The sequence below is a fragment of the Muntiacus reevesi genome, chromosome 2 (assembly GCF_963930625.1).
Source record: "Muntiacus reevesi chromosome 2, mMunRee1.1, whole genome shotgun sequence".
NCBI lineage: Eukaryota > Metazoa > Chordata > Mammalia > Artiodactyla > Cervidae > Muntiacus > Muntiacus reevesi.
In genome coordinates, this window is record NC_089250.1 from 107610675 (window position 1) to 107636473 (window position 25799).

At 36.9% G+C, this 25799-nt stretch overlaps 1 protein-coding gene across 2 annotated transcripts in view; it reads right to left on the bottom strand.

Moving 5' to 3' along the window:
• The window catches only part of MICU1 (mitochondrial calcium uptake 1), a 214755-nt gene that overhangs the window by 40323 nt on the left and 148633 nt on the right, over positions 1 to 25799 (bottom strand). For both annotated transcript variants that reach the window (XM_065922545.1, XM_065922544.1), the window contains exon 9: positions 2521 to 2658. In XM_065922545.1, coding sequence (XP_065778617.1) covers positions 2521 to 2658 — 138 coding nt within the window. The remainder of the gene's footprint in view (positions 1 to 2520; positions 2659 to 25799) is intronic.

Consider the following 25799-nt stretch of genomic DNA (forward strand, 5'->3'; position numbering starts at 1 on the left):
GGGGGTGTATGCTGTGCGGTGCAGCCAAGACATTAAAAAAGGGTCTGGTCAACAGAAAGGTGTATTCCCTATAAAATTCACCTAGATATTTGTGATCAACTTTCTGAAATCATAACTTCCAATAGATATGAGCTATGTACAAGGTAATACAGGAGTTCTCCTTAGGAGAGAAGCATTGTCCTCTGTCACTTTCTGTGAGGGAATCATCCTTCATAGCCAAGAGAACACCTTCAGACCGGCTGGACTGCTCAGAGAAGCTGACACTTTCTCTCAGAATCCAGCCTGCTCTCAGTTGCAGTCCACAGCCTATTCAGAGGTCCTTTCAGCTTTTCAACACCCAAGGTATGGAGGAAAAACTCTAACTGATAAGAACTGCTTTCCACCAACTTGGGGGTGAAGCTATTCAAGCAAGATTTCCTACACAAAGACTAAGAAAATGGAAACAAGCCCAGGCAATTCTATTTCTTACTGGGTCTTTAAAGTTTAGAGCCTGTATAAAGGACAAGGGTCTCAGCTTACAAGGTCAGTTAACTGATCTAGCCAACGTCCACAGAAACTTCTGAGGCAGGACTTGAACTCAAGTCTTCTAGCTCCATGTCTACTGTATCACACTACCTTAGTAATCCCTCATGGAACATGTTTAATGTTAGGTCAGTTTTCCAGGCATGGCTCAACGGTAATTGTTGTCATGTGGAAAGGGTGTTGGGCTGAGAATGATATCTGGGATCTAGCCCTTGCGTTGCTGTGTGTGTTTGCGTATGTGTGTCTCTCTGTGTGTGTACATGATCTTTAAGAGATCTGGCCTCTTTACTAGTTTTTGGTTCAGTTTGTTCATCCCACCACCTAGAAAATCCCAGACCCTGACTCAGTTCTACCATCTGCTTCTTCCTGTACCAGATACAACTCTGAAGGCTCTCACAGAGCAGTGCTGACTAGTGTCACCACAAATCCATGGTCTCCAATCTCAGTGCTGCTCAAAAAAGACCCATTCATCTCCTCCTGAAATCTCTAATAATCTCAGTCTCAGTCTTTTGCTTCTATGCTTGCTCTTTTCCAAACTATTCTTCATAAAGCATCCAGAGTTGTCTCTTTAAACATACATACAACCATGCTATTTCCCTGCTCACAACCCTTTAATAGCTTCTCATTGCACTGTGAATAAAACCCCAACTCATTACATACCTACCAGGTCTTGCAGGTTCTTGTCCCCATCCTCCTCTCAGACCTCATCTCAGGCCATTCTCATCTGTTAGTATTTGTCAACTGTAATAATCCCCGTTTAGCTCCTTACACGTGCCAGATTCGTCTTTCCTGCTTGTTATGGACTGAATGTTTGTGTCCTCTCACCCCTAAAACTTAACATACGGAAGCCTTAACCCCCACCGTGGCTGTATTAGGAGATGGGGCCTCTGAAAAAACAATTAAGGTTAAATGAGGTCACAATGCTGGGGCCCCAGTCGGATAGGATTAGTGTCCTTATAAGAAGACACATTAGAGAGCATGTTCTCTCTCTGTATAAACACTCAGGAAAGGTAATGTGAAGACAGAGCAAGAAGGTGGCTGTCTACAGGACAGGCAGAAAGATTTCATTAGAAACCCAATTTGCTGACACATTGATAATGGACTTCTAACCTCCAGAACAATGAGAAAACAAATTTCTGTTTTTTAAGCCACCCTGTCTATTATATTTTGCTATAGGAGCCCAAGCAGAGTTAATATACTACTGCCTCAGAGTTTTAAACATATGCTGTTTCCTTCTTTCTGGAACCTCCCTCTTCCTTCCTTTTTTTCCAACTTCCTCACTTTCTGTTTAATATGCCTTCCAACTGGACCACTGTAATAAAACAACTCTCCCAAAGGTCACCATTTCACCAAAACCAATGGGTATTTATCATTTTATTTTACTGGACCCTCTCTTTCCCATGGGACACTGTAGATCTCTTAGTTTTTGAACCCTCTTCTTGGCTGGCTTTGATTTCAATACTTTCTCTAGGTACTCCTCTAACCATTTCCTCAAGATTTCATTCTGGAACTGCTTAAATGTTAGTGTTCCACTTGATCTTGCCCTTGGCTCATGGTTCTTTTCTGTATAACATTCTCCTTGGATAACTTCATCAATCTTCATGATTTTAATTCTAATAGTGTGTTGATGATTCCCAAACCTGGCTCAGTCCTCTAAAATAGATTTGAATATCCAACTTCTGGCTAACCATCTCTACTTGGGTAGTCCACATGCACCTTAAACTCAAGATATCTACAAGTGAACTCTATATGTCCCCTGGTGAACCAGTCTCTCTCTTTCAATTCACTATTTCAGTTCAAGGTCCCATTGTGATAGGAACAAAAAAACCTAGGGTCATTCGGGGCTATCCCTTCTTCTTCACAAACTGGTTTTTTTTTTTTTTTTTTCAAGTACCAGAAATAAACTAGTCATAATCAGTCACTAGTTCACTCTCATTAGGTTAGTACCTTTGCGGTAACAATATGCTCTCATGGTTTCCTCCAGGCAAAGAAACCTACCTTTCCCTCTTTGAAGTGCTTCTTGAGCTGCTTCTGCATGGCAGTCAGCTTCTTGGACTGCACTCCACTGTAAGCCAGCAGCATGCCACCAAACTGCCTCTCGGTGATTCTCCCATCCACAGGGTCATGGCGCTCAAACTGGGAAGGGAATGGAGAGAGTGGTCACGGGGTCAAATGGAAAGTATTCTGACATGGGATGTGGAAAGATCAACTGTTGGATTCTGGGAATGACTGATGGCTGGGATCATGAACTATAATTATCACCAAGATGAAAAAAATTAGAAACAGAATATTTGGGTTTATATGCCAGATCTGCCGCTAAGTTACCCAACTACTCTAGGAGTGAATTTTCTCACCAATAAAACAGCTGCTATAACATCTCCTATATCTTCTAGATCAGGAACTTCCTTGTGAGAATAAAAACAATGCTAAAACTCTATTTAAATTCATCAGTAATATTATTAGTAATAAGTGCTCTCTGGATCACCCACATCTCTGTTACTCAGAGAAAACTTAAAGGTTAATTATTATATATTTGATCAACCGTACATACCAGTTCCTTGACCTGTACTTAATATTGTTATACAGACCTCTAAAGATTTCAAAGAAGAGCAGTGTGTTTTCCAGTTTTCCCCCAAATGGTAATCAAATGTTAGAACATCAATAGAGCTTGAAAAAAAATGTATAGAGCGTATGATGCCTGAATTAGACATGCATACTTATCACAAAGCTACAAAAAAATCATTAAGCATATTTAAATATGCAAATGGAAAGGCTAAGCACAAAAAACTTTGAGCTAATTTAAGTAATATCAGAAAACTAAGATTGTCATTTAAAAACAGAGAGAAGTTATCTCAATACCAGCTGCAGTGTTAATGATATATATAAATGCCTAAATAATAAAATGGCTAAAGATGGGCCTAGAAACCAATTAGAAAGCAAAATGATTTCAACATGGTAAAATTTCCCCATGGTTTTATGGAAAATAACAGTTACAAAGAAACTTTCCGATTCCTGCATGGTAGGGCAAAATCTTATTCTCCTAAGCAGGTTATGTATAGACATAAGACATTGCTAAATAAGATCAAGTCAACAAACATTTCCTGAATGTCTACTAGTTATCTAGCACTGTTAGTCACTGTAGGGTACAGGAAAGAAGATTCAGTTTCTGTCCTTAGGAACTTTACCATCTAGTAACAAGATAAGGTTTACATGTAAGATATAAAATAAGGAAGTATATAGTTAAGGGTGAAAGTCTCTCTCAGTTTTTATTTCCTTGCTTAGTTTGGTAAGTTGATATACGCTTTGTCTCCTCATTGGTCAGACTATGTCAGTGATCAAGGCACACGAATTACATTTTAACAACAGCAATCATTTGCTGATAGTGTACTAGAACCAGGAACTTCACTCATACAATCTTTCATTTAATTGCTGTAACAATCCTATGGAATAGATATTATCAGCTCCATTTTACAGTTGAGAAAACTGAAGTAGGTGAAGTTAGAGCTGGGAGTCATACGTGGCTCTGTCTGGATCCAAAGGCTGTTATCTCAATAACATTTCCTCAATACTATTTCCTCCTTCTAAACACTAGTACATATTCATCCTATAGGATAGCAATATGTTGTTTTGGATAAACTTATAAAGCAAGGGTGCTTAGTCATATTTGAGTGAGAAGCAAAACTCTTTCCATAGAAATCAGCATCAATATTAAGCAAAAGCTTCGCTTTTAACTCAACCACTCAGTATTTCATGTTTGCCACACCATCACTTCTACAGAGCTGATTAGTTTTGGACAATACCAAAAGTTTTCAGGATTTAATTTAAGTTTGATTTATGATTCAATTAACCACCCTGAAACAAAAATGGAGGACGGATAAAATTTTTTGCAAATGAACATACTTTCTGCAATGTTTAAATCAGATTTTCAGTGACATGTGATACCCGGGCCAAAGCTGGGCTTCTTCAATGCGAGTGAAACAAAGCTGCCATCCCTGCTCTCCTAGGCTTCAACTATTTAGGGCATTCATTTTACCTTTATCTGGGAGATTTCACAGTTGTAGAGAAATCCCATAAATTTGAATTAGATGAGTTAAGTTTTATCCCACAAGATAGATTCAAGGTTGCAATGTCTCTTTTTACAGTGTTGGCAGCAGCAGCAGTGTGCTTAGGCTTATGAAAGCCTGCATTCATCTGCTCTCCACAGGGGCATAAACCTCACCTCTGCCACGTCTCAAAGCAGTAAAGACAATTTCCAGTGGAGATCCCCAAGTAACAATTCCAGTGCTCAAATTAGCATTTTTACTAACTTTCTTTAAAAACACAGACTTGTCTTTTTCTATCATTATTATTATTAATATTTTGATGTGGTTGGAATGTGAAAGGGCCTGAAAGTTAAAGTGTCCGACTCTTTGCAACACCATGGACTGTAGCCTGCCAGGCTCCTCTATCCATGGAATTCTACAGGTCAGAAAACTGGAGTGGGTAGCTGTTCCCTTCTCCAGTGGATCTTCCCACAGGGACTGAACCCAGGTGTCCCACATTGCAGGCAAATTCTGTACTGTCTGAGCCACCAGGGAAGCCTAAAAACTATAAAACTCAGCTCCAAGCTGTATAGCCCACTTCAAAGTTCACTACCTCCTCTATAATTAGATTTGGAGCAGCACTGAAGACCTAGTAGGCCAGGGATCTTCAAGGGTAGCTTCTCAAGGGCCTGCATTAGGGATACATTTTCAAGGGCAATAGCTTGACATCATGTGTCACCACATGAATATAATCCCCAAGGTCATGAGAGGGTCTTTGGGGAAAGATAGATTATTGTAAAATTATCACAGTGTAGAAAGCTTCTATTTATACATCTGGAAGCAATTGAGAGGATTGGCTTGTATTTTATTTATCAGATATTGATAAAGCCTCTTAAGTTCCACTTCAGTAGGACAATTAAGAAATTCCATTCTATTTGATCCTGTGGCACAGAATATGTGTGTTCCAGGGTACCACCCACAATTTTCACTGCTCCTTCAGACTGTATTAACAAAGCTACAGTAATAGAAATAGCATGATACTGGAATGAAAACAGACATAAACATCAGTGGAACAAAAGAGCCCAGAAATAAACTCACACACCCTGGGGTTACCTAATATGACACGGGAATAAGAAAACACAATGGAGAAAAGACTATTCCTTCAATAAGTGGTGCTGGGAAAACTGGAAAGACATAGAAAACAATGAGATTAGAACATTCCCTCATATCATATATAAAATATCATATATAAAATATCATATATATATATACATATAAAAAACTCAAGATGGTTTAAAGATCTAAATATAAAACCTGAAACCATAAAACTCCCAGAAAAAGTCTGATATAAGTTGTAGCAGGATTTTCTTGGATCAGTCTTCTAAGACAAGAAATAACATAAAAAGATAAACGTAAAAAGAAATAACATTAAAAATGAAATAAAAAAGAAATAACATAAGAAAAATAAACAAATGGGACCTAATTAAACTTAAAAGCTTTTGCTCAGCAAAGGAACCATCAACAAAACAAAAAGACAACCTATGGGATGGAAGAAAATATTTGTAAGTGATGAGAAGGGGTTAATATCCAAAATAAACAAAGAGCCTATACAAGTCAGTATCAAAAAAACCCAATCAGAAAATGGGCAGAGGACCTGAATAGACATTTTTCCAAAGAAGAAATACAGATGGCTAACTGGCACATGAAAAGACGCTCTACATCCTTAATTATTAAAGAAATGTGTAAATCAAAACCACAATGAGGTATCACATCACACCTGTCAGACTGTCTATCATCAGAAAGTTTACAAATAAATGGTGAAGAAAGTATGGAGAAAAGGGAACTCTCTTCCTATACTGCTGGTGCAAATGTAAATTGGTGCAGGTCACTACAGAAAACAGTATGGAAGTTCATTAAAAAACTAAAAATAGAAGCCTTAAATGACCCATCAATTCAACTCCTAGGTATATCTATCTGGAAAAAATGAAAACACAATTCAAAAGACACATGCACCCCAGTGTCCATACCAGCACTACTTACAATAACCAAGACATGGAAGGAACTCAAGTGCCATCAATAGATGACTGACTTAAGAAGATGCAGTATATATATATGCAATGGAATACTACTCAGCCATAAAAAGAATGAAATACATTCTTTTATAGTAATATGGGTGAATCTAGAAAACATTAGTGAAATAAGTCAGAGAAAGACAAATACTATTATCATTTACATGTGGAATCTAAAAATAGTACAAGTGAATGTATATATAAAACAGACACAGAATCAAAGATACAGAAAACAAACTTATGATTATCAAAGGAAGATGAAAGGAGGGACAGACAAATTAGGGGTATGGGCCTAATAGATACAAACTACTATATACAAAATGGTAAGCAATAAGGATATATTGTAGAGCTTAGGAAATTATATCCATTATCTTGTAGTAATCTATAATGGAGAATAATCTGCAAAAATATTGAAACACTATACTGTACACCGGTAATGAACACAATACTGTAAACTGACTACACTTCAATAAAACAAACAAAAAAAGAAATTCTAATCTGTGGGATCCTGTGGCACAGAACGTGTACGTTCAAGCACACTACCCACCATTTGCATGGCTTCTCTGAGACTAGGAACAGAGCTGAGCTTAGCATTTTCTCTTCTGTGCCATTGCCACTTTCTCAAATGGATACAAGATGCTGGCTCTCTGTTGTTCCCCAGGGCGCTGCAGGGCAGAGAAACAGGGGACAGAGAAGAGGAGCCAAAAAACTGTCTGCAAGATTTTCCCTCGGTTTCTGACCACACTGTGCCTCTCACTCCCATCCTTGCCCCTTGTTGAGAGAAAGAACAGTTCTTTGGAAAGACAGATGGTGTGTGTATGTATACACACACACACAAATAGAGAGAGAGAGATGAAATGATTTAAGGAAGAAGGGAAGCTAGGAAGAAAACATGTACTATGAACAAAGGCCAAAATAAGATTAGAAAAGAGTAAAAGAAAAAAGAAATCAGTATCTGCAAGTGGGTCTTGATTTATTAAAGACTTTTGAGGTTAATATATTTCAACAAATGTAAAAAATTCTCTCACAAAATTACATTTCAGGAGACTCTGTCTACCCCTCAGAGTAGATCATGCCCTTTTACAAGTATAGGCTTTTCCTAGCTTATGAACTGTACAATTCAAGTAATGCATAGTAATCTCAAGCCACTGAGCTGAATACATCTATGTTTTTCCATCTGACAGTATTTGGATTTTGAGATGTGAATCATGTCACTGCTGCTACTATTAGGAGTCTCAGAAAAACTGTCTGTTTTGGAAAAATGATTTCAGGCCAAGTTCTCTACTGCAAACCACACAGCAAACATAGTTTAAACATTCCATAATTTAAATATGAAATCTATGTTTCTACAATTTGGTAAGGGACATTAGAGAGCCCCAGGTCAAATTACCTTAATCTTAAGGTATGAATTTTCTTAATCTTTAAATACAAGGTGCATCTTCATTGTCAATAATTAATATTACTGTCTTTTGACTAAGGAGGAAGGCCTACGATTTGGATAGAAGGCAACATGATTTAGTGCCCTGAGCAAGGGCCAAAACAATCCATTGGCATCTAGGGCCATGAGATTATAGATTACCAAATTTTTAACTTGCTAGACTCTTCTACTTCAAATCCAAGGATTCTTTCCATTTAAAAATGGTTTTAAAGAAAATTCACGCTGGTGAGCAAATCAAGTGACTAAAAGACATGAATACCAATCACACAGTTAGATCAGAAAAGATTAACTTTATAGTCTGATAGTCAAAGTTAGGAAAATAACAAGACTAACGCATGAACTTAATATAGGATAATAAAAATCAGGATGTATTTGACTAAAGCTGTTGGAAAAAACTATTTTAGATCTGGAACAAAGGGATTCCAGGTTTGATAAGTTTTGGTTTCATTCCATACAAGGTAATAGATTTAAATGACTAGGAATATAGGTTTTAGAATCAGCTGCCTAGGTCTGAATTTCAGCTTGAACCCATACTTGCTGCTGTGACTTACTTTCTCTAAGAATTCAACATCTTCTCACCAAAAAAAAAAGGAGATAATATTCACAACCTCAAAGTGTTATAAGGATTAATTGGGATAATGTGTGCAGAGAAATTAGTACAGAGTTTGGTGCATAGTTTGAATTCCAATAAATGTAGCAATTAATATTCTTATCACCATATGACTTCTCAGGAAAGTGCCTCATTGATTATTCTCTTCTTAATAAGTGTTAACTAAGTTCAACTTACTAGGTCTCACTTTTCTTTTCATAATTGCTTTCGCCCAGTCTCTGTTTACAGACTACTACTTTCGTATTTGAAGAGCAGAAAAAGTGAATGCAACAAATAGCATTTGTTATACAACATAATAGAATAATTCCTAGATTAAACTACCTAGAGGAGGCTGAAGCAGAACAACTTAATAAGACCTGTACCCTGGCCATATATTACTAGACAGAAAACTTGCATAAAGGAGGTGCACAATAAATATGTAGTAAGTGAACAGAGGTAGAACCCTAGAAAATTAATTCACAACACAGCATCCTACTGTTGAGAATATTTCCTATCTTAACACCTACTTCCACAATATTGATTTCTATAAGAAATGCTTGAGAATGTCATTAAGTATGACTAGTCAGTAATATATGTGAGTGCTTACTAATGTGCCAGGTGCTGTCCTAAGAACTTACCTTATGTAATCCTCACAACGTTATATAACAGGTATTATTATTATTGTTTTATTTTACAGACATGGACACACAAGCAGAGAGAAGTTAAATAACTTGCTCATACAGTTAATCTGGTGAGAAATTTCTCTCTCGGCTCAATCAAAACAGTTGATGTGCTTTCTTATCTTAAAGGCATCAACAATCATATTTCCTTTCTTACCCTGGTTACAAAAAGCTTAGTCAAGTTTGTGACCTACCTCTAACAAGAACAGGAGTTTACAACTTATATTTTTCATAATAATTTTACTCCTGGCTTTCTCTTAGCCTTCTTCCATTTTTTAACTTTCATTTCTCAGCAAGTTTTATTTTATTTTTGTCTCACTGAATATATTCTTTAGGGCTTTATTAAACCCTTTTATGAACAAAGCAGGGTATAAAAAAGGGGTGCTGGACATCTTTGTTGTTTCAGTTCTTGGTTATAATAAATATCACCACTGGGATAAAGTTTTTCTGCATTTTTCATCATTATTTTTGGGTTGATCTCTAGAAATGAATTATAAAATAAAAATCTATAGGCTCTTTTATTTTTGACTATGAAATATTTGATATATACAAATAATAAACATGATAGACAAGTCATGAAGCATAATAATTAAAAAACTTCCATGAATCTACCACTAATCTGAGAGGAAGCATTAGCACAAACAGTTGAAGCTCATCTCTCTGCCTCCCCTAAGAGGTAACATCATTGGACTTCATCATTTATTTATTTATTATTATTATTTTTTCACTTATTTTTATTAGTTGGAGGCTACATTACTTTACAATATTGTAGTGGGTTTTGTCATACGTTGACATGAATCAGCCATGGAGTTACATGTATTCCCCATCCCGATCCCCCTCCCACCTCCCTCTCTACCCGATCCCCCTCCCACCTCCCTCTCTACCCGATCCCTCTGGGTCTTCCCAGTGCACCAGGTCCGAGCACTTGTCTCATGCATCCCACCTGGGCTGGTGATCTGTTTCACCCTAGATAATATACATGTTTTGATGCTGTTCTCTTGAAACATCCCACCCTCGCCTTCTCCCACAGAGTCCAAAAGTCTATTCTGTACATCTGTGTCTCTTTTTCTGTTTTGCATATAGGGTTATCATTACCATCTTTCTAAATTCCATATATATGTGTTAGTATACTGTAATGTTCTTTATCTTTCTGGCTTACTTCACTCTGTATAATGGGCTCCAGTTTCATCCATCTCATTAGAACTGATTCAAATGAATTCTTTTTAACGGCTGAGTAATATTCCATGGTGTATATGTACCACAGCTTCCTTATCCATTCGTCTGCTGATGGGCATCTAGGTTGCTTCCATGTCCTGGCTATTATAAACAGTGCTGTGATGAACATTGGGGTGCACGTGTTTCTTTCAGATCTGGTTTCCTCGGTGTGTATGCCCAGAATTGGGATGGCTGGGTCATATGGCAGTTCTATTTCCAGTTTTTTAAGAAATCTCCACACTGTTTTCCATAGTGGCTGTACTAGTTTGCATTCCCACCAACAAAGTAAGAGGGTTCCCTTTTCTCCACTCCCTCTCCAGCATTTATTGCTTGTAGACTTTTGGATAGCAGCCATCCTGACTGGCGTGTAATGGTACCTCATTGTGGTTTTGATTTGCATTTCTCTGATAATGAGTGATGTGGAGCATCTTTTCATGTGTTTGTTAGCCATCTATATGTCTTCTTTGGAGAAATGTCTGTTTAGTTCTTTGTCCCATTTTTTGATTGGGTCATTTATTTTTCTGGAATTGAGCTGCAGGAGTTGCTTGTATATTTTTGAGATTAATCCTTTGTCTATTTCTTCATTTGCTATTATTTTCTCCCAATCTGAGGGCTGTCTTTTCACCTTGCTTATAGTTTCCTTTGTTGTGCAAAAGCTTTTAAGTTTCATTAGGTCCCATTTGTTTATTTTTGCTTTTGTTTCTAATATTCTGGGAGGTGGGTCATAGAGGATCCTGCTGTGATTTATGTCGGAGAGTGTTTTGCCTATGGTCTCCTCTAGGAGTTTTATAGTTTCTGGTCTTACATTTAGATCTTTAATCCATTTTGAGTTCATTTTTGTGTATGGTGTTAGAAAGTGTTCTAGTTTCATTCTTTTACAGGTGGTTGACCAGTTTTCCCAGCACCACTTGTTAAAGAGGTTGTCTTTTTTCCATTGTATATCCTTGCCTCCTTTGTCAAAGATAAGGTGTCCACAGGTTCGTGGATTTATCTCTGGGCTTTCTATTCTGTTCCATTGATCTATATTTCTGTCTTTGTGCCAGTACCATACTGTCTTGATGACTGTGGCTTTGTAGTATAGTCTGAAGTCAGGCAGGAGGCAGGTTGTTTCCTCCAGTTCCATTCTTCTTTCTCAAGATTACTTTGGCTATTCGAGGTTTTTTGTATTTCCATACAAATTGTGAAATTATTTGTTCTAGTTCTGTGAAAAATACCGTTGGTAACTTGATAGGGATTGCATTGAATCTATAGATTGCTTTGGGTGGTAGAGCCATTTTGACAATATTGATTCTTCCAATCCATGAACACAGTATATTTCTCTATCTGTTTGTGTCCTCTTTGATTTCTTTCATCAGTGTTTTATAGTTTTCTATGTATAGGTCTTTTGTTTCTCTAGGTAGATATACTCCTAAGTATTTTATTCTTTTTGTTGCAATGGTGAATGGTATTGCTTCCTTAATTTCTCTGTTTTCTCATTGTTAGTGTATAGGAATGCAAGGGATTTCTGTGTGTTAATTTTATATCCTGCAACTTTACCATATTCGTTGATTAGCTCTAGTAATTTTCTGGTAGAGTCTTTAGGGTTTTCTATGTAGAGGATCATTGGACTTCATTTTTTACTGCCTTGCTATCTTTGTTTAGTTTAAAACACATTAACAATGTTGTTTATTTCTTCTTTCTTCTGGACTTCATAAAATGGTATCATAGTGGATGTATTCTTTTGTGATTTTCTTTTTTCAATTAACCATTATACTTCTAGAATTCATCCATGTTGATACATTTAAGCATGCTTCTTTCATTCTTACACTAGTGTAGATTTCTATTATTTGGAAATATCACTATCAGTTTTCCTATAAATGGACATCTGAGTTACTGTCAGTCTTTTTATAAGGCTATTATAAATATTCTTATACCAGTGCCCTGGTGAAACAGCAACAAGAGTTCCAAGTGTAGGACATGTATATAGAAGTGGAACTCCTGTCTTATCAAGATAATATCTAATTACTTGCCAAAAGAATCACCAATACTTTTCATTAGCTATGTATAAGAGCTCCCTTTGTTTCATACTTTCACCAGTAGTATGACAGTTGGTATCATCAGACTTTTTATTCTTTGCCAATCTAGTGTGTGTAAAAATAGCAGGTATAAATTCTTTAATGCTTTTGATATATATTGCTTAATTTCTAGAAAGATGTATTGCTTTACAATCCTACTAGTATATGAGAACACCCTTGACAACAACAAGTATAATTTTTAAAAATCTCTGCTAGAGTAAAAATGGTAACCCGTTTTAATTAGCATTTCTTTGATTATTAGTGAGGCTGACCATTTTTCAAATATGTGTACTGGTCATTTCTATTTCTTCCTCTGAATTTTCTACCTTCTTTGCCTATTTATTTACAGAAGTGCTGATATATGTCTCATTAATTTATAAGATTAAAAATATTTGCCCTGTATTAACAAAGTATAAGTTTTTTTTTTTTACCCAGTTTGCCCATCTTTCAATTTTGCTTAAGTCTGTTTTAAATCTTTATTGTGGTGAAACACATGGATCTATTTGCAACTTGTTTCACTGGCTTATAGCTAGTAACTCTTTTCCTGTTAGATAAGAGACTAATTAAGTAGTGATTTATCATTTCTTGATTTAAAAAAAGGAAACATAACCTAAAATATTAAAACATATTCTTAAAAAAAAAACACATATTCTTCAATGTCAATCAATGAAAGTGATTCAATCCTAAGAACAAAGGTAAGTTTTGCTTTAAAAAGTCCTCCAGATACTGGGTGAAGTAAGACAGACAGACAAGGACAAATATCATACGATACTGCTTATATGTGGAATCTAAAAAAAAGGTATAAATTAACTTATTTACAAAACATAGAGTTACAGATGAAGAAAACAAACTAATGGCTACCAAGGCGGGGGGGAAGGGGGACGGATAAATTGGGAGGTTGGGACTGACATATACACACTGCTATTTATAAATATGTGCGTGCGTGCATGCTCAGTCACTTCAGTTGTGTCTGACTCTTTGCAACCCCATGGATCATAGCCTGCCAGGCTCCTCTGTCTATGGGATTTTCCTGGCAAGAATACTGGAGTGTGTTGTCATGCCCTTCTTTAGGGGATCTGCCTAACCCAGGGATCAAACCCACGTCTCCTGCACTGCCGGCAGGTTCTTTACTTGCTGAGCCATTGGGGATAGATAACCCTACTGTATAGCACAGTATATACAGATCTATATATACAGATCATTACAATATTCTGTAATGATCTATATGGGAAAAAAATTTTAAAAAGAGTGAATATATGTTATGTATGACTGAGTCACTTTGCTGTATAGCAGAAACTAGGACAATACTGTAAATCAACAACTATACTCCAATAAAAATTAATTTCAACAAAATAAACTGAGAATATTAAAAAACAAAACAAAAATAAAAAATCCTCCAGCTTGCTGACTTTTTTTAAACTAGTTTTTTTTTTTTTTTTTGCCATGCCACAGAGCATGCAGGATCTTAGTTCCCCAATCAGGGATCAAACCCATGCCTCTGGAAGTGCAGGGTCCTAACCATGAACTCCCAGGGAAGTCCCTTTAACTAGTCTTCATGTTGCCTGGAAAATCCCATGGACGGAGGAGCCTGGTAGGCTGCAACCCACTCCAGTGTTCTTGCCTGGAGAATCCCAGGGACAGGGGAGCCTGGTGGGCTGCCGTCTATGGGATCACACAGAGTCGGACATGACTGAAGTGACTTAGCAGCAGCAGCATGTTTGGGAATTTAGACTAAAATGGGGTTATTTAAACCTAACTTAACCAGGTTCCCTTTAATTGAGGGAATAAACTCAAGGAAATTCAGTCCAGTTAACTATCTTTTTTTGTTTAAAGAAATATAATCAGCTATGGAATGATGATAGCTCAGTTGGTAAAGAACCTGCCTGCAATTCAGGAGACCCCAGTTCAATCCCTGGGATGGGAAGATCCCCTGGAGAAGGGATAGGCTACCCACTCTAGTATTCTGGCCTGGAGAATTCCATGGACTATATAGTCCATGGGGTCGCAAAGAGTCAGACACGACTGAGCGACTTTCACTTTCACAGAGTGATGGAGAAATCGAAAAAAAAAAAAAAAAGTTCAGGTCTAAAGAAGAGAAGGCCTAAAAGGACTATTATACTTTCTTAGAAAAATTCTTCAGGTTGTTAGAGAATAATCCATTCTCTATCATTCATAATAGTAAATATTACTGTTACAGCATTTACTATGTGCCAGATTCTGTTCTAAGTGTTTTCCATATACTAATTCACATAACATTCTGAATTATACAAAATCTGTGTGGTTGTTTTTTCCTGAGATATGACCTTGATCAATATGAAAGAGACTCAAATTCTGGCAAAATTAACAGCTATTTAATATTCTAATCAATCTATGAAGTTAGTGTTTCCATATGGAATCACTATACCATGTTAGTCTCAAGCTATTTTTTCCTCTAGAATAACTCTTTCAGCAAGCAGTAAATCTTACCATAGCCAATTTCTGCTTTCAACACCATTTTATTTTAAATCACAGCAACATGAAAAAAACCTTAGTCTTGGCACTATATATTCCTTTGAGATTTGAGGGCCAACATTATTCAGAGTTCAAGGACTTTCTTCTTTTCATGAGATCACAAGAATTTTGGACACAGAAAGTCCATGTACTGGGAAAAAATATAAAAGCTTCAATTTCAGGAGATAAGAACCAAGGACTAATCGTGGTAAGAAAGCAAAGTGCTATCTTTTTCTCATCTGAGTGTCAGTTTGTTTTCCTCTGATTTCATTATTTCTGTAGATAGCTCTCTGAGATCTGTTGTCTAGGTGAAAATACAACATATATTTCCATGCTGCTTTAGTTCAAGCATTGCTGACAGTATGTCAGCACTCTTTTATGAGTTGGAGATTTAGCTTGTTCATTACTTGACACCTAATGTCACTATAAAAGACTTGATGTGCTGATTTTACCTAAACATGAGGCAATCTATGGAAGGCAGAAACCAGTGTGAGAAGCTATTAAAAAGTAATGATGAAAATTAAGACATACAATTTACTTTGGGTTTGGTGTATTCATAATTGATCAGTTCCTTATCACAGTGAATTATGAAATAAAGAAAAATAAAAGCCTCAACAAATTAGCAGACCCAATCTAGCAACATATAGAAGGGATTAAAAACCATAACCAAGTGGGATATATCACATAAATGAGAGAATAGTTTAACAACTGAAAGTCAGTTAAGGTAAGACATATCAAGAGAATAAAGGTCAAAAATTAATGATCAAAAAAAACAAACGGGGAGAGAGGCAGACATTTCTTCTTGTTACCATTTTCATGAGAATATGGGTAATTTCTCCTACTTCCATTATAAGAGAAAACTCTCTAAGTCAGTAGAAAGCAATTATTGGCAAATGATAAAAATATAAAAATTTGCCTAACAGAGACAAGAAGGATATACATTTTTAGTGGACCCCAGTGAAACAGCAGGGAAGGGACAGGGTAAAACCTTTAAAAGAATGACAAGGTGCCTTGTTAGTGCAGTAGGTAGCGCTCAGTCTCATAAAAGAATGACATACTGTTGAAGGTATGACAAAGACTGGTTAGAATCAGGCCTAAGATGGCAGAAGATTTGACTTTCTATGGACCTTAAGCCTTGATATACGCTCATTGTAATACGTTAGCATACTAAATGACACTGCCACCAGCTCCATGACAGTTCTGAGGCCGACCATGATAGGCCAAAAAGTGGGTAGTGGTCCAACTCCTGGAAATCTCTGCCCTTTTCCCCAAATAGTTGGAATAATCCTCCCACTTGCTAGCCTATGAAATTACCCAGCCCATAAAATCTAACCACCCCATATTTGGGGTCTCTTACCTTCTGAGATGGCCCACACTCTGTCTGTGGAATGCGTTTCTCCCATGGAATGTGTTCTTGCTTTTTGAGATGGACCACACTGGCTCAGATGGTAAAGAATCTGTTTGCAGTGTGGGAGACTCAGGTTTAATCCCTAGGTCGGGAAGATCCCTTGGAAGAAGTCATGGCAACTCACTCCAGTATTCTTGCCTGGACAATTCCATGGACAGAGGAGCCTGGTGGGCCACAGTCCATGGGGTCACAAAGAGTTGGACACGACTGAATGATATTTAAAGAAAAAAAATTCTATCCATGAAATGAGTATCTCTCTAAATAATCTACTTCTTAGCTATTACTTTGTCTCTCACTGAATTCTTTTGTGATTAGACATAAAGAACCCGAGTTTCATTAAGTCTTGAGACCAGGCATGTGATCTCAATTGAAAGACAGTGGGGTCAGGTCCCAATCTGAGTTTTGGTTGGGCTGAGTTTTGGTCCTGGCCCATGGGTTCAAGTCCCAGTCTTGTGTGACTTCACCAGCATGATGTAAATTAGCCATCAATTCACTAAAATACGTAATATGAGCTCTCTCAAGCTGTGCTGATTTGTACCTAACTTTTTCATAACAATAAATTTAAACATAAAGCCTTTCTACAGCAAGAATAATTCAATCCATTTTAGACATTCTGTATTCTTTTTTTTATTCCCCTCCTATCCAGGCTGCCACATAACACTGAGCAGAATTTCATGTGCTATACAGTAGGTCCTTGTTGATTATCCAGTCTAAATATAGCAGTGTTAAAACAGTCTGTATTCTAAAGAAGACTTTTTCAGTTGTGAAAGGACTTGGAACACTTCATGGGTCTAGGGAAGGTAAATTGCTTTATGCTAAGCATTCGGGATTTTTCTTTATTTTCCCTCTCTGGGATATTGTCCCCACTTTTTATCTATCTGTATAACCCTGCCCTTTCTTGAACTTAACCTCTCTTCATGGCCCTACTGGTTATTCCAAAACACTTGATTTCTCTGAGTTTTCTGGGATCTTACAATATGTTAGGTCTAGGCATCATAGAAAATTACACTTTGCTTTATATTTTCTTTCCTTTTTGAAAGTGCACATATTGCCCTTATAACATTATGTACTTCTTGAAGGAAGAGTCTTCATTTTTTATATTTTTTACTCTGTCATACCCAGAGCTGGGCCACACAGCATGTTCTCAATAAACAATTTTTGTTGACTGATTAAATTTCTGCCTCATATAAGACTCCCCTATCAATTCTTTACTTATCATCTACTAGGAGCCTAAGACACACTTTTCAGTCTATACTCCTGAATACCAAAGGTGAGACTATGCCACTTCACTAGAATTGATAATTATTCCTGGGGGTGGAAAATCCTAACACTGCCACTAGAATTTCAGGGATATGATTAGTTGTGGGCTCCACTATGAAGCTCCTTTTGCTGCTTTACTTAAGTCCAGTTATATATAAAATTTCTCAATAATAATCAGTTTGCATTTAAAAAACTGAAACAATAAAAAAACAGATAGGTAAATCAATAAGCATACAGGAGGATGCAGACAGGATAGGCAATGTCAGGCTCTGTAGGCCAAAATAATTTGTCCTCGGAGTCTGAAACTATGCTGGAATGATAAATTAGGTGAGAATGGCAGGTACATTAATTCATTCAAGTGAAAACCACAAAACCCCATCAGTAAAGTTTCCCTTCTTCCGTCACTTGGTATTAGAAAACCACCATATCATCAATTTTCATAAAATTCAAGCCAGGGCAGGTGCCATAAAATCATTACAGTCACACTGTCGTTCATTAGGAAAATGGGAATATTTTGATTAAAACACAGAGACCCACTCATCTAAATTAAAAGCCTGAATTGCAGCATCTATACGCAGCTGAACACACGTGCAGGAGTCTTTTCATTTAGTCTTTTCTTTTTTTTTCATTTAGTCTTTAAAAAATATATAGGTTTGTTTATTTGGCCACACCAGGTCTTAGTTTCAGCAAGCATGTTCTTTGATCTTTGTTGTAACATGCAGGGATCTTTAGTTGCAGCATGCAAACTCTTAGGTGTGGCATGTGGGATCTAATTCCCTGACCAGGGACTGAATCTGGCCCCCGCGATAGGAAGTGCAGAGTCTTAGCCACTGAACCATCAGGGAAGGCCCTCATTTAGCCTTTACTCATTGAAATTCTAGTTTGGTGGCTTCTGGGAAATACTTTATGCAGCTCTACATAGTCTCTGTTCTAGCTCTCTTGAAGAATTAGGATATGCTTCCTGTGCCCGTATCAGAGATCTTGATTATTTGGGGTATGTAAATGAATCCAATATATTACAGTGGCAAGGATAAAGGTTTTGTGGTCAGACTGACTTGAGTTTGTTGTTTTTTTGTTGGTGTTTTTTTTTTTTTTTTTGGTCTCTTACCAACTGTAAACTCCTGAGCAATCTAGCTATCCTTTCTAACCCTTGTTTCCCTCATTTATAAAATGGGTATAATAACAGTACTTCCCTTGTGAGATTATTCTGAGGGTTAAGTTAGATAATACATGTGAAACAATCACCCCACTTAATATTTTACAAAATGCACTTATTTATATTTTTTACATTTTAATATCTCTGAAATCAATATGCTTCTTATAATTGCTGTTGGCTAGGCAGCAGTTGCAATACTGTTATCACTGCCCATACAAGATGTCAAAGCTTGCAAAATGAGTCTCAGTGGCTTGGAAGAAAATCCTAGGTAACAGTGGAGTATTTCTTTAAGAAATGCTGCATTACCAATGCTCTTGATGGCTCAAAGGACAATTTGGTGTTCAATAACAGACATTCATAATTCTGAGTCAAAAGAGAAATTCAGAAGAATTTGGCCCTGAACGTGAGGACATTTTATACCAATTTATCTTGTTTATAATTCTTTTTATGAATACACAAGGATGACATAATAAAAATATAAGCCTAAAGGAGTATTTCAACAGACATTAACTAAATAATTTAGTGCAAGGAGAGCATTTTTGTTGTGATTTACTTGACAATTTTTTCTTTTTTAGTGGTACATAAAATAATGGTACATCTCATCAATGTCTGTGTTTTAGATTCAATGAAATATGGTAGTACATTGTCTGGCACATATTAAGAGCTCAGTAAATGTTAGCTGCTATTAATAAATGTTACGTTAGCTGCAAACAATAATGATAACAACAATTTTGCTTCTGTTAACTTCAGTTCTGTTTAAAGAGAAACAAACTTTCTTTCCCTACAAAGATAATACAGAAAAAAAACTGAGAAAGGAGAGAAAAACTAAAACTAAGTAATTCTCTTAACTCTCTCCTTAAGACTCTTCACATGAACATTTTTCTTGTTTATGAGAAGAAAAGGAAAAGAGGTGGGCAAGAGTGGAACTGTGCTCAGGGCATAGAAATTTTAATTCTAAACTGTCTTGCCTTATAGAAACTGTACTTCTGCAAAAGCTTCTGGGAAAAGGAGGTATAAGAATAGACTATAAGCCCTGCAGTTAATACCTATGGGACACAAACAAACAAGTGGGCTGAGAATAATAATGTACAAAATGCTTCCTATTCTTTTGAGTCTCATAATCACCTTTGAAATAGGTGTAATAGTGACCATCTCCACTTACATAAGAGGAATGTGAGATCTGAAGAGTAAATGGGACAAAGCCAAAACGACAATAGTCCAGTGGGTTTTAAAATCAATGTGTATTACTGGCATGATAAAATTATGTAACTACTTTTTATGAGTGAATGTTTAAAAAGTCCATCCCTAAAGGCTGATTTAAGATCATGTAATTACACTTTTGCCTAACAAAAAAAAAAAAGAGGCAATTATAAATTAAACTGCTAGCTTATACCCAGGAGGAGACAGCATCATTAAAAACAGTTATTACTTGATGTTTTCTATAGGAACAATGTCACGGATACTAGATATGAAAAAATCAATTGTGGCTCAATTTGAAAAAGAGCTGTCTGTGTTCAAGGAATTCATCATGACAACTATCTCTATGCTTCACAAAAGCTAGACAGTTTAACTGAAAGAAACATAGGCTCATTACACTAAAACAATGGAATAGTTATGGTTGTACCCATTTTTACATGATGAACTAAGGGGAGTATTAAGTTGTATATTCTCAAATTTCTACATTCTTGGAAAATACTAAAAAACTATAGCTTGAGGACACTATCGGTAAAATTAGCAATACATTCCATTCTGTGGTTTCTGGAGCTCAAATCTCAATTTATCTCCCTTCTTAAAATGATGATCCCTTTTTGATTGGCTTAATCTTATCACCCATTTTAAATATGCCCATTCAGAAAGCCACCGCATAGGCAATAAACCCATGCCTATTAGGTGCTATGGAATGGTTACTAATTTTTAATACACTAAAAATTATGCTGGAAACTGCCAATTTTCTTAGAACATAAAATGGAGAGCTAGAGAGTGAAATAATATACAGAAATTAGAATTCTGGTTGACTGACAAGCATAAAGACAAATGTAAGAAAGACTGAGAGACTAAAGCTTAGAGATATGCAGCTCACTGAAGCTTTAATGTAGAAAGCTGGAAGAAATGAGTCCAAATGCAGGCAGGTGAAAGGCAAAGTATTTGATGGGCAAGATCACTTTGGTGCTCATTGTCGTTCATTAAAAAAAAAGAAAAAAAGATAATATATGTTTTTCCCTGACATAGGAAAATGGAGGAAAGTCATCAAATCCTTTTATGATGACAATGGTAAACTAGAAAGAGAACTCGCTTTCTATTTGAATTGTATTTTAGGTTAACAGTAAGTTTAGCTCCCCCTGGCTGGTCAGTTATGTGTTTTAGAGGTCAAACAGTAACCACTGAGTGAAGTTATGTATTAAATCCCTCAGCACTAAAAGATTTCTGTTTTTTTTTTTTTTAAGTCATCGAGCTAATTAAGAAGGTTTTTCTTAAATGTTAGTTTTTCATTTTTTAAAAAACCAAATTAAGAGACAAAGAAGATACTTTTCAAATATGTGGGAGCACTTCAGTTTTTAAAAAGAGCTAACTAGGAATTTTTCATGCTTAATTACTCGGGTCTTCAAGACAGCAGTCAGTTAAAATTATCTAAACTATCATACCCTATAAGGTACCTTTAAATTATGTGAAGTTTTTTCATTTTCTTATGGGTTAAGAGACTACTGATTCTTATTCTGGGCACATTTCAAGGTCATTATTTTTAGTTTTTCTAGTTGTATTAACGCTTCTTTTTGGTTGCACATAATATAAATGAACTCAAGATAAGTTCAGCAAAAAAGAAATTTAGGAGCCTCAAGAGACAAGGGCAAGCTCATGGAAGAAAAAAAGACTGAAACCCAGGATTATAATATTGGCAGGTCTCTCGTCTCTGTACATTTGCTTCACTCCTCATTTTCTGTTATCCTTTCTTTCTCTGCACTCCATGGGTTTACACGGTAGGCAGCAGATGGTTACTCTGGAGTTCTGGAGTTCATATGTTAAAACACCGACTATGCCCACTTCCAACTTCAAATTCCCTATGGAGAAACTGAATGGTCTGACTTGGGTTGGGCATCCACTGCCAGTCCAATTAGCTGAGATAGGGGAAGGGGAGGATGATGGGAGGAGAAGAAGTGGGAGGTGCAAGGTACAAATACTGCTTCCAGGAGCCCACAGCTGTATTTGGTAGGTAGAATGGGACAAATCCTGGAGAAAAGGGAAGTGTTGAAAGTTGAATAGATATTCCAAAAGACGCCTAATTAATTAACACATAATGATGCCACTGAGAGAGACTGAGAGGGTGAATGTGTGTGTGTGTGCGCCTTTATCAAGCTTTTGACTATTTCCTGAGCATCTGATTTGTGTCAGATACTGTACCAGTCACTAAGGAAGTAATAATGAGTCCAAAACTCTATCAAAAGTCCTCAAGGAGTGTCTGGAGACAGGTATTTAAGAAGTAATCAGGACACTATATAATCAAGTCACCTGAAGAAAAAGTACAGAGTGCTTTGGAAATATGTAACCTAAAATGAGGTCTAACTGGGCTGTTAGAGATCAGAAGGAGGTCACTGGGGGATGGAAACGAGGAAGAGAGTATTTCCGGCAAATCAACAATAGTGTAAAGGTCCTTAGGTGGAAGAACGATTGGTACGAGATGAACTTTGAAGAGGAGGCGACAGAGGTCGAATTATACGGAGTTCAGGGGTAAGGGTTTAAGAAGAATGAGGAAGGCAAGAGTGGCTATAGTGGGACTTCTCTGGTGGTCCAGTGGTTAAGAATCGGCCTTGCAATGCAGGAGACACTTGTCTGATCCCTGATTGGGGAACCAAGATTCCACTTGCCATAGAGCAACTAAGCCCATGTACCCCAACTAGAGAGCCCATGTGCTGCAATTACTGAAGCCAAAGTGCTCTGGAGTCTGCAAGCCACAACAAAAGATCCTGAATGATGCAATGAAGCTCTCGTAAGAAACAAGTAAGACCTGATAAAACAAACAAACAAAAAAGAGTAGCTATAGTAAGACTAGTTGGGAAGTAACTAAAGTAATTCAGCCAAAAGATAACCTGTAGTGTAGACTAGAATGGTGTTGGATATGACCAGAAGTGGTAAGATGAGATGATGTTACTAACAGGGATTTGTAGGAATGGATGTGATGAAGATATCTATGCCTAATAGATTCTTTTCTGCTTCATATCTAGTTCTTTGAATGTGACTTTAGTTACTTGGAAAGCTGATGGTTGCTTGACTTTCTCACTCCTAACTTGAAGTCTTTACTAAAAGAAATTCAAATAAATTCTCTTTTCTACCTGGCAGGTCTTTCCTTGCTAGTCCTAACAGAATGTTTTCATGTGTGAAATTATACTTCCTTAAATCTTTACATTGCTTTTAACATCTTCCCTTCTGAGGGTCCTATAAGACTTGCAACATCTGATACATCCATGTGAATGGCCAATACAAGGTAATAGGGGCAGTGACAACTATAACGGAAGCTGCTCTTTTCATCTCTTGTCACTCTCCAAAGTAGCAGAGATCTCCTACCTTCAAATGTATTTGATCTTAAGAGCTAGTCGTAACATTGAAGACAAAGATATTAGTATCGGTTGGTCATTCTCAGTTCTATCCCTTTACTACGATTCAAATACCAACTTCTTTGCTTCCGGCTGTCATGGAGCTGGGAGGTAAAAATAAGTCTCAAATTATTTAGGGAGGAACAAGCTGTCCATGGCTTTTTTAATACAGAGGAGACTGCCACATAAACACAAGGTCAAAATTATTGCACCGTTTTCAGTACAGAGGCAGAAAGGAAGTTAATTAGTATTTCAGACCAGAATCAACCAATTAAATACACTAAAATTATACCACCATGGTAACATAAAAAGGAAAACTGCACATTCTTCTGTCATATATTTACCAGCACGTATTGGCAGAGAAGCAGGTATTTCAAATGTTTGAAGCTATCTAGAAACTACGGTTTGAGATATACTAATTATAGCTTAGCAGTATTCATTTACTAATATTGTGTTAACTTTTACTCCACTCTGAGAGTAAAATTTGCCCCATGGAGCCCTCTGGCACATGGACATGATGATCACTAAAAAGTCGTAGAGGGAAGGCGAATCTTTCTGGACGACTTCTGCAAAGCTAGTTGAGAAGGGCATCTAAGGTTATGCTCCATTATGCCAGTTTAAAATAAATTATGTTTCACTAGGCAGAGCAGGCTCCTGTTGACAAAGTATGTATAAAATCTGATTAGCTTTGGTGAGTTAATGACTACATGTTCAAATAAATGGACTTCTTACTAGACTCACCGGATTAACCAGCTCCACAATTTATTATTTTTCCTTGGCAGAAATTGAATGCAAAGCCACATTAACATCACATTTGAGGTTATACATACTCACAAGTGAGGAAAATCAAAGAGATTGTTCCCCTAGCTATCATAACCCTGTCAGAGCATAAAGATACAGTGAACTAAAAAACTTATTTCAAATCCACAGTTAGGAAACAAATATACCACAATATTCTTTAAGATAAGTTGTGGACATATTTTACTAAGAGAACTTTAACCTTTCCTGATGGAGAAAAAGAAAATGCCTTCATGGGCTCTTTAAAGTCAAAATAAGCAAATCAACAAACCAACCAGCACCATTTCCCAAGCATCAGAAAAATCCCAGCATTACTTTAGATCCAGATTTAAAAACTAGTCTCAATCAAATTTAACCTGACACTCATTTTCTTAAAAATTTAGTTCAGTTTAGCATTGGAAGGACTGACGTTGAAGCTGAAACTCCAATACTTTGGCCACCTGATGCGAAGAGCTGACTCATTTGAAAAGACCCTGATGCTGGGAAAGACTGAGGGCAGAAGGAGAAGGGTACGACAGAGGATGAGATGGCTGGATGGCATCACCGACTCAATGGCCATGGGTTTGGGTGGACTCCGGGAGTTGGTGATGGACAGGGAGGCCTGGCGTGCTGTGGTTTATGGGGTCGCAAAGAGTTGGACACGATTGAGCGACTGAACTGAACTGAATTGAGCCTATAGGGAGAATTCCTGACAGAAAGCAGAGTTTGATCCCATTTCTTTAGTTAACATTACAGAGTAAGATGAGCTTATACCTAAGTGAATAATTGTAAATTGTGTAAAGGGATAACCAAACAGTAGCTACTTTCTGCCTAAAAGTTCCAAGTCCATTAGACCACAGAAATAAACATTCTCAGACATACAGCAGGCTATCACTAAGTGATGTATTATCCAGGTGTTTTAATACATACCATCTTCTGTGTATCATGAGAGCAAAATTCCTTAAATCCTAAGTGAAAAAAAGCAATCTGTTAGTTTTTAACACACTCTCATTTGGTGTTAAAATGGGAATTTTCCGAGTGGATTACAAAATATTTCAGAAAAAAACTATGAAGTATTTTCATTATAGACAGTGATTTCAAAGAGATCTTAACAGATATATTCCTTAAATTAGAAGCATGCAAACTAAAACATATCACATCCTTTTAGCTGTACATTTATTTCTTCAAAATGTCCAATACTTCTGCCACTAAGGGGAGCAATATACCATGACGTATAACACAACAGAGATTAAGCTTCATCCCTGGGGGGGGGAAACTTGAATTCTAGCAATGAGAGGAGCCTTCCTTGTCAATTCAAAAGCTGCATAGCAGGACACATTTCTTTAGAAACAAAAGGGACTGGGACAGGAATATGGCAAGCATTTGCTGAGTCTGGGTTACATGAACATGCAGCTGGGTGTCTGGTGAAGCAGAGAGAAACTATGGGTGTACAGTGCCTGAAGACTACAAGGAAGCAAGCCTTCTGGGAAGGAAGAACATAAGGCTGCAATCTTCTGTTTACTAGATTTACAG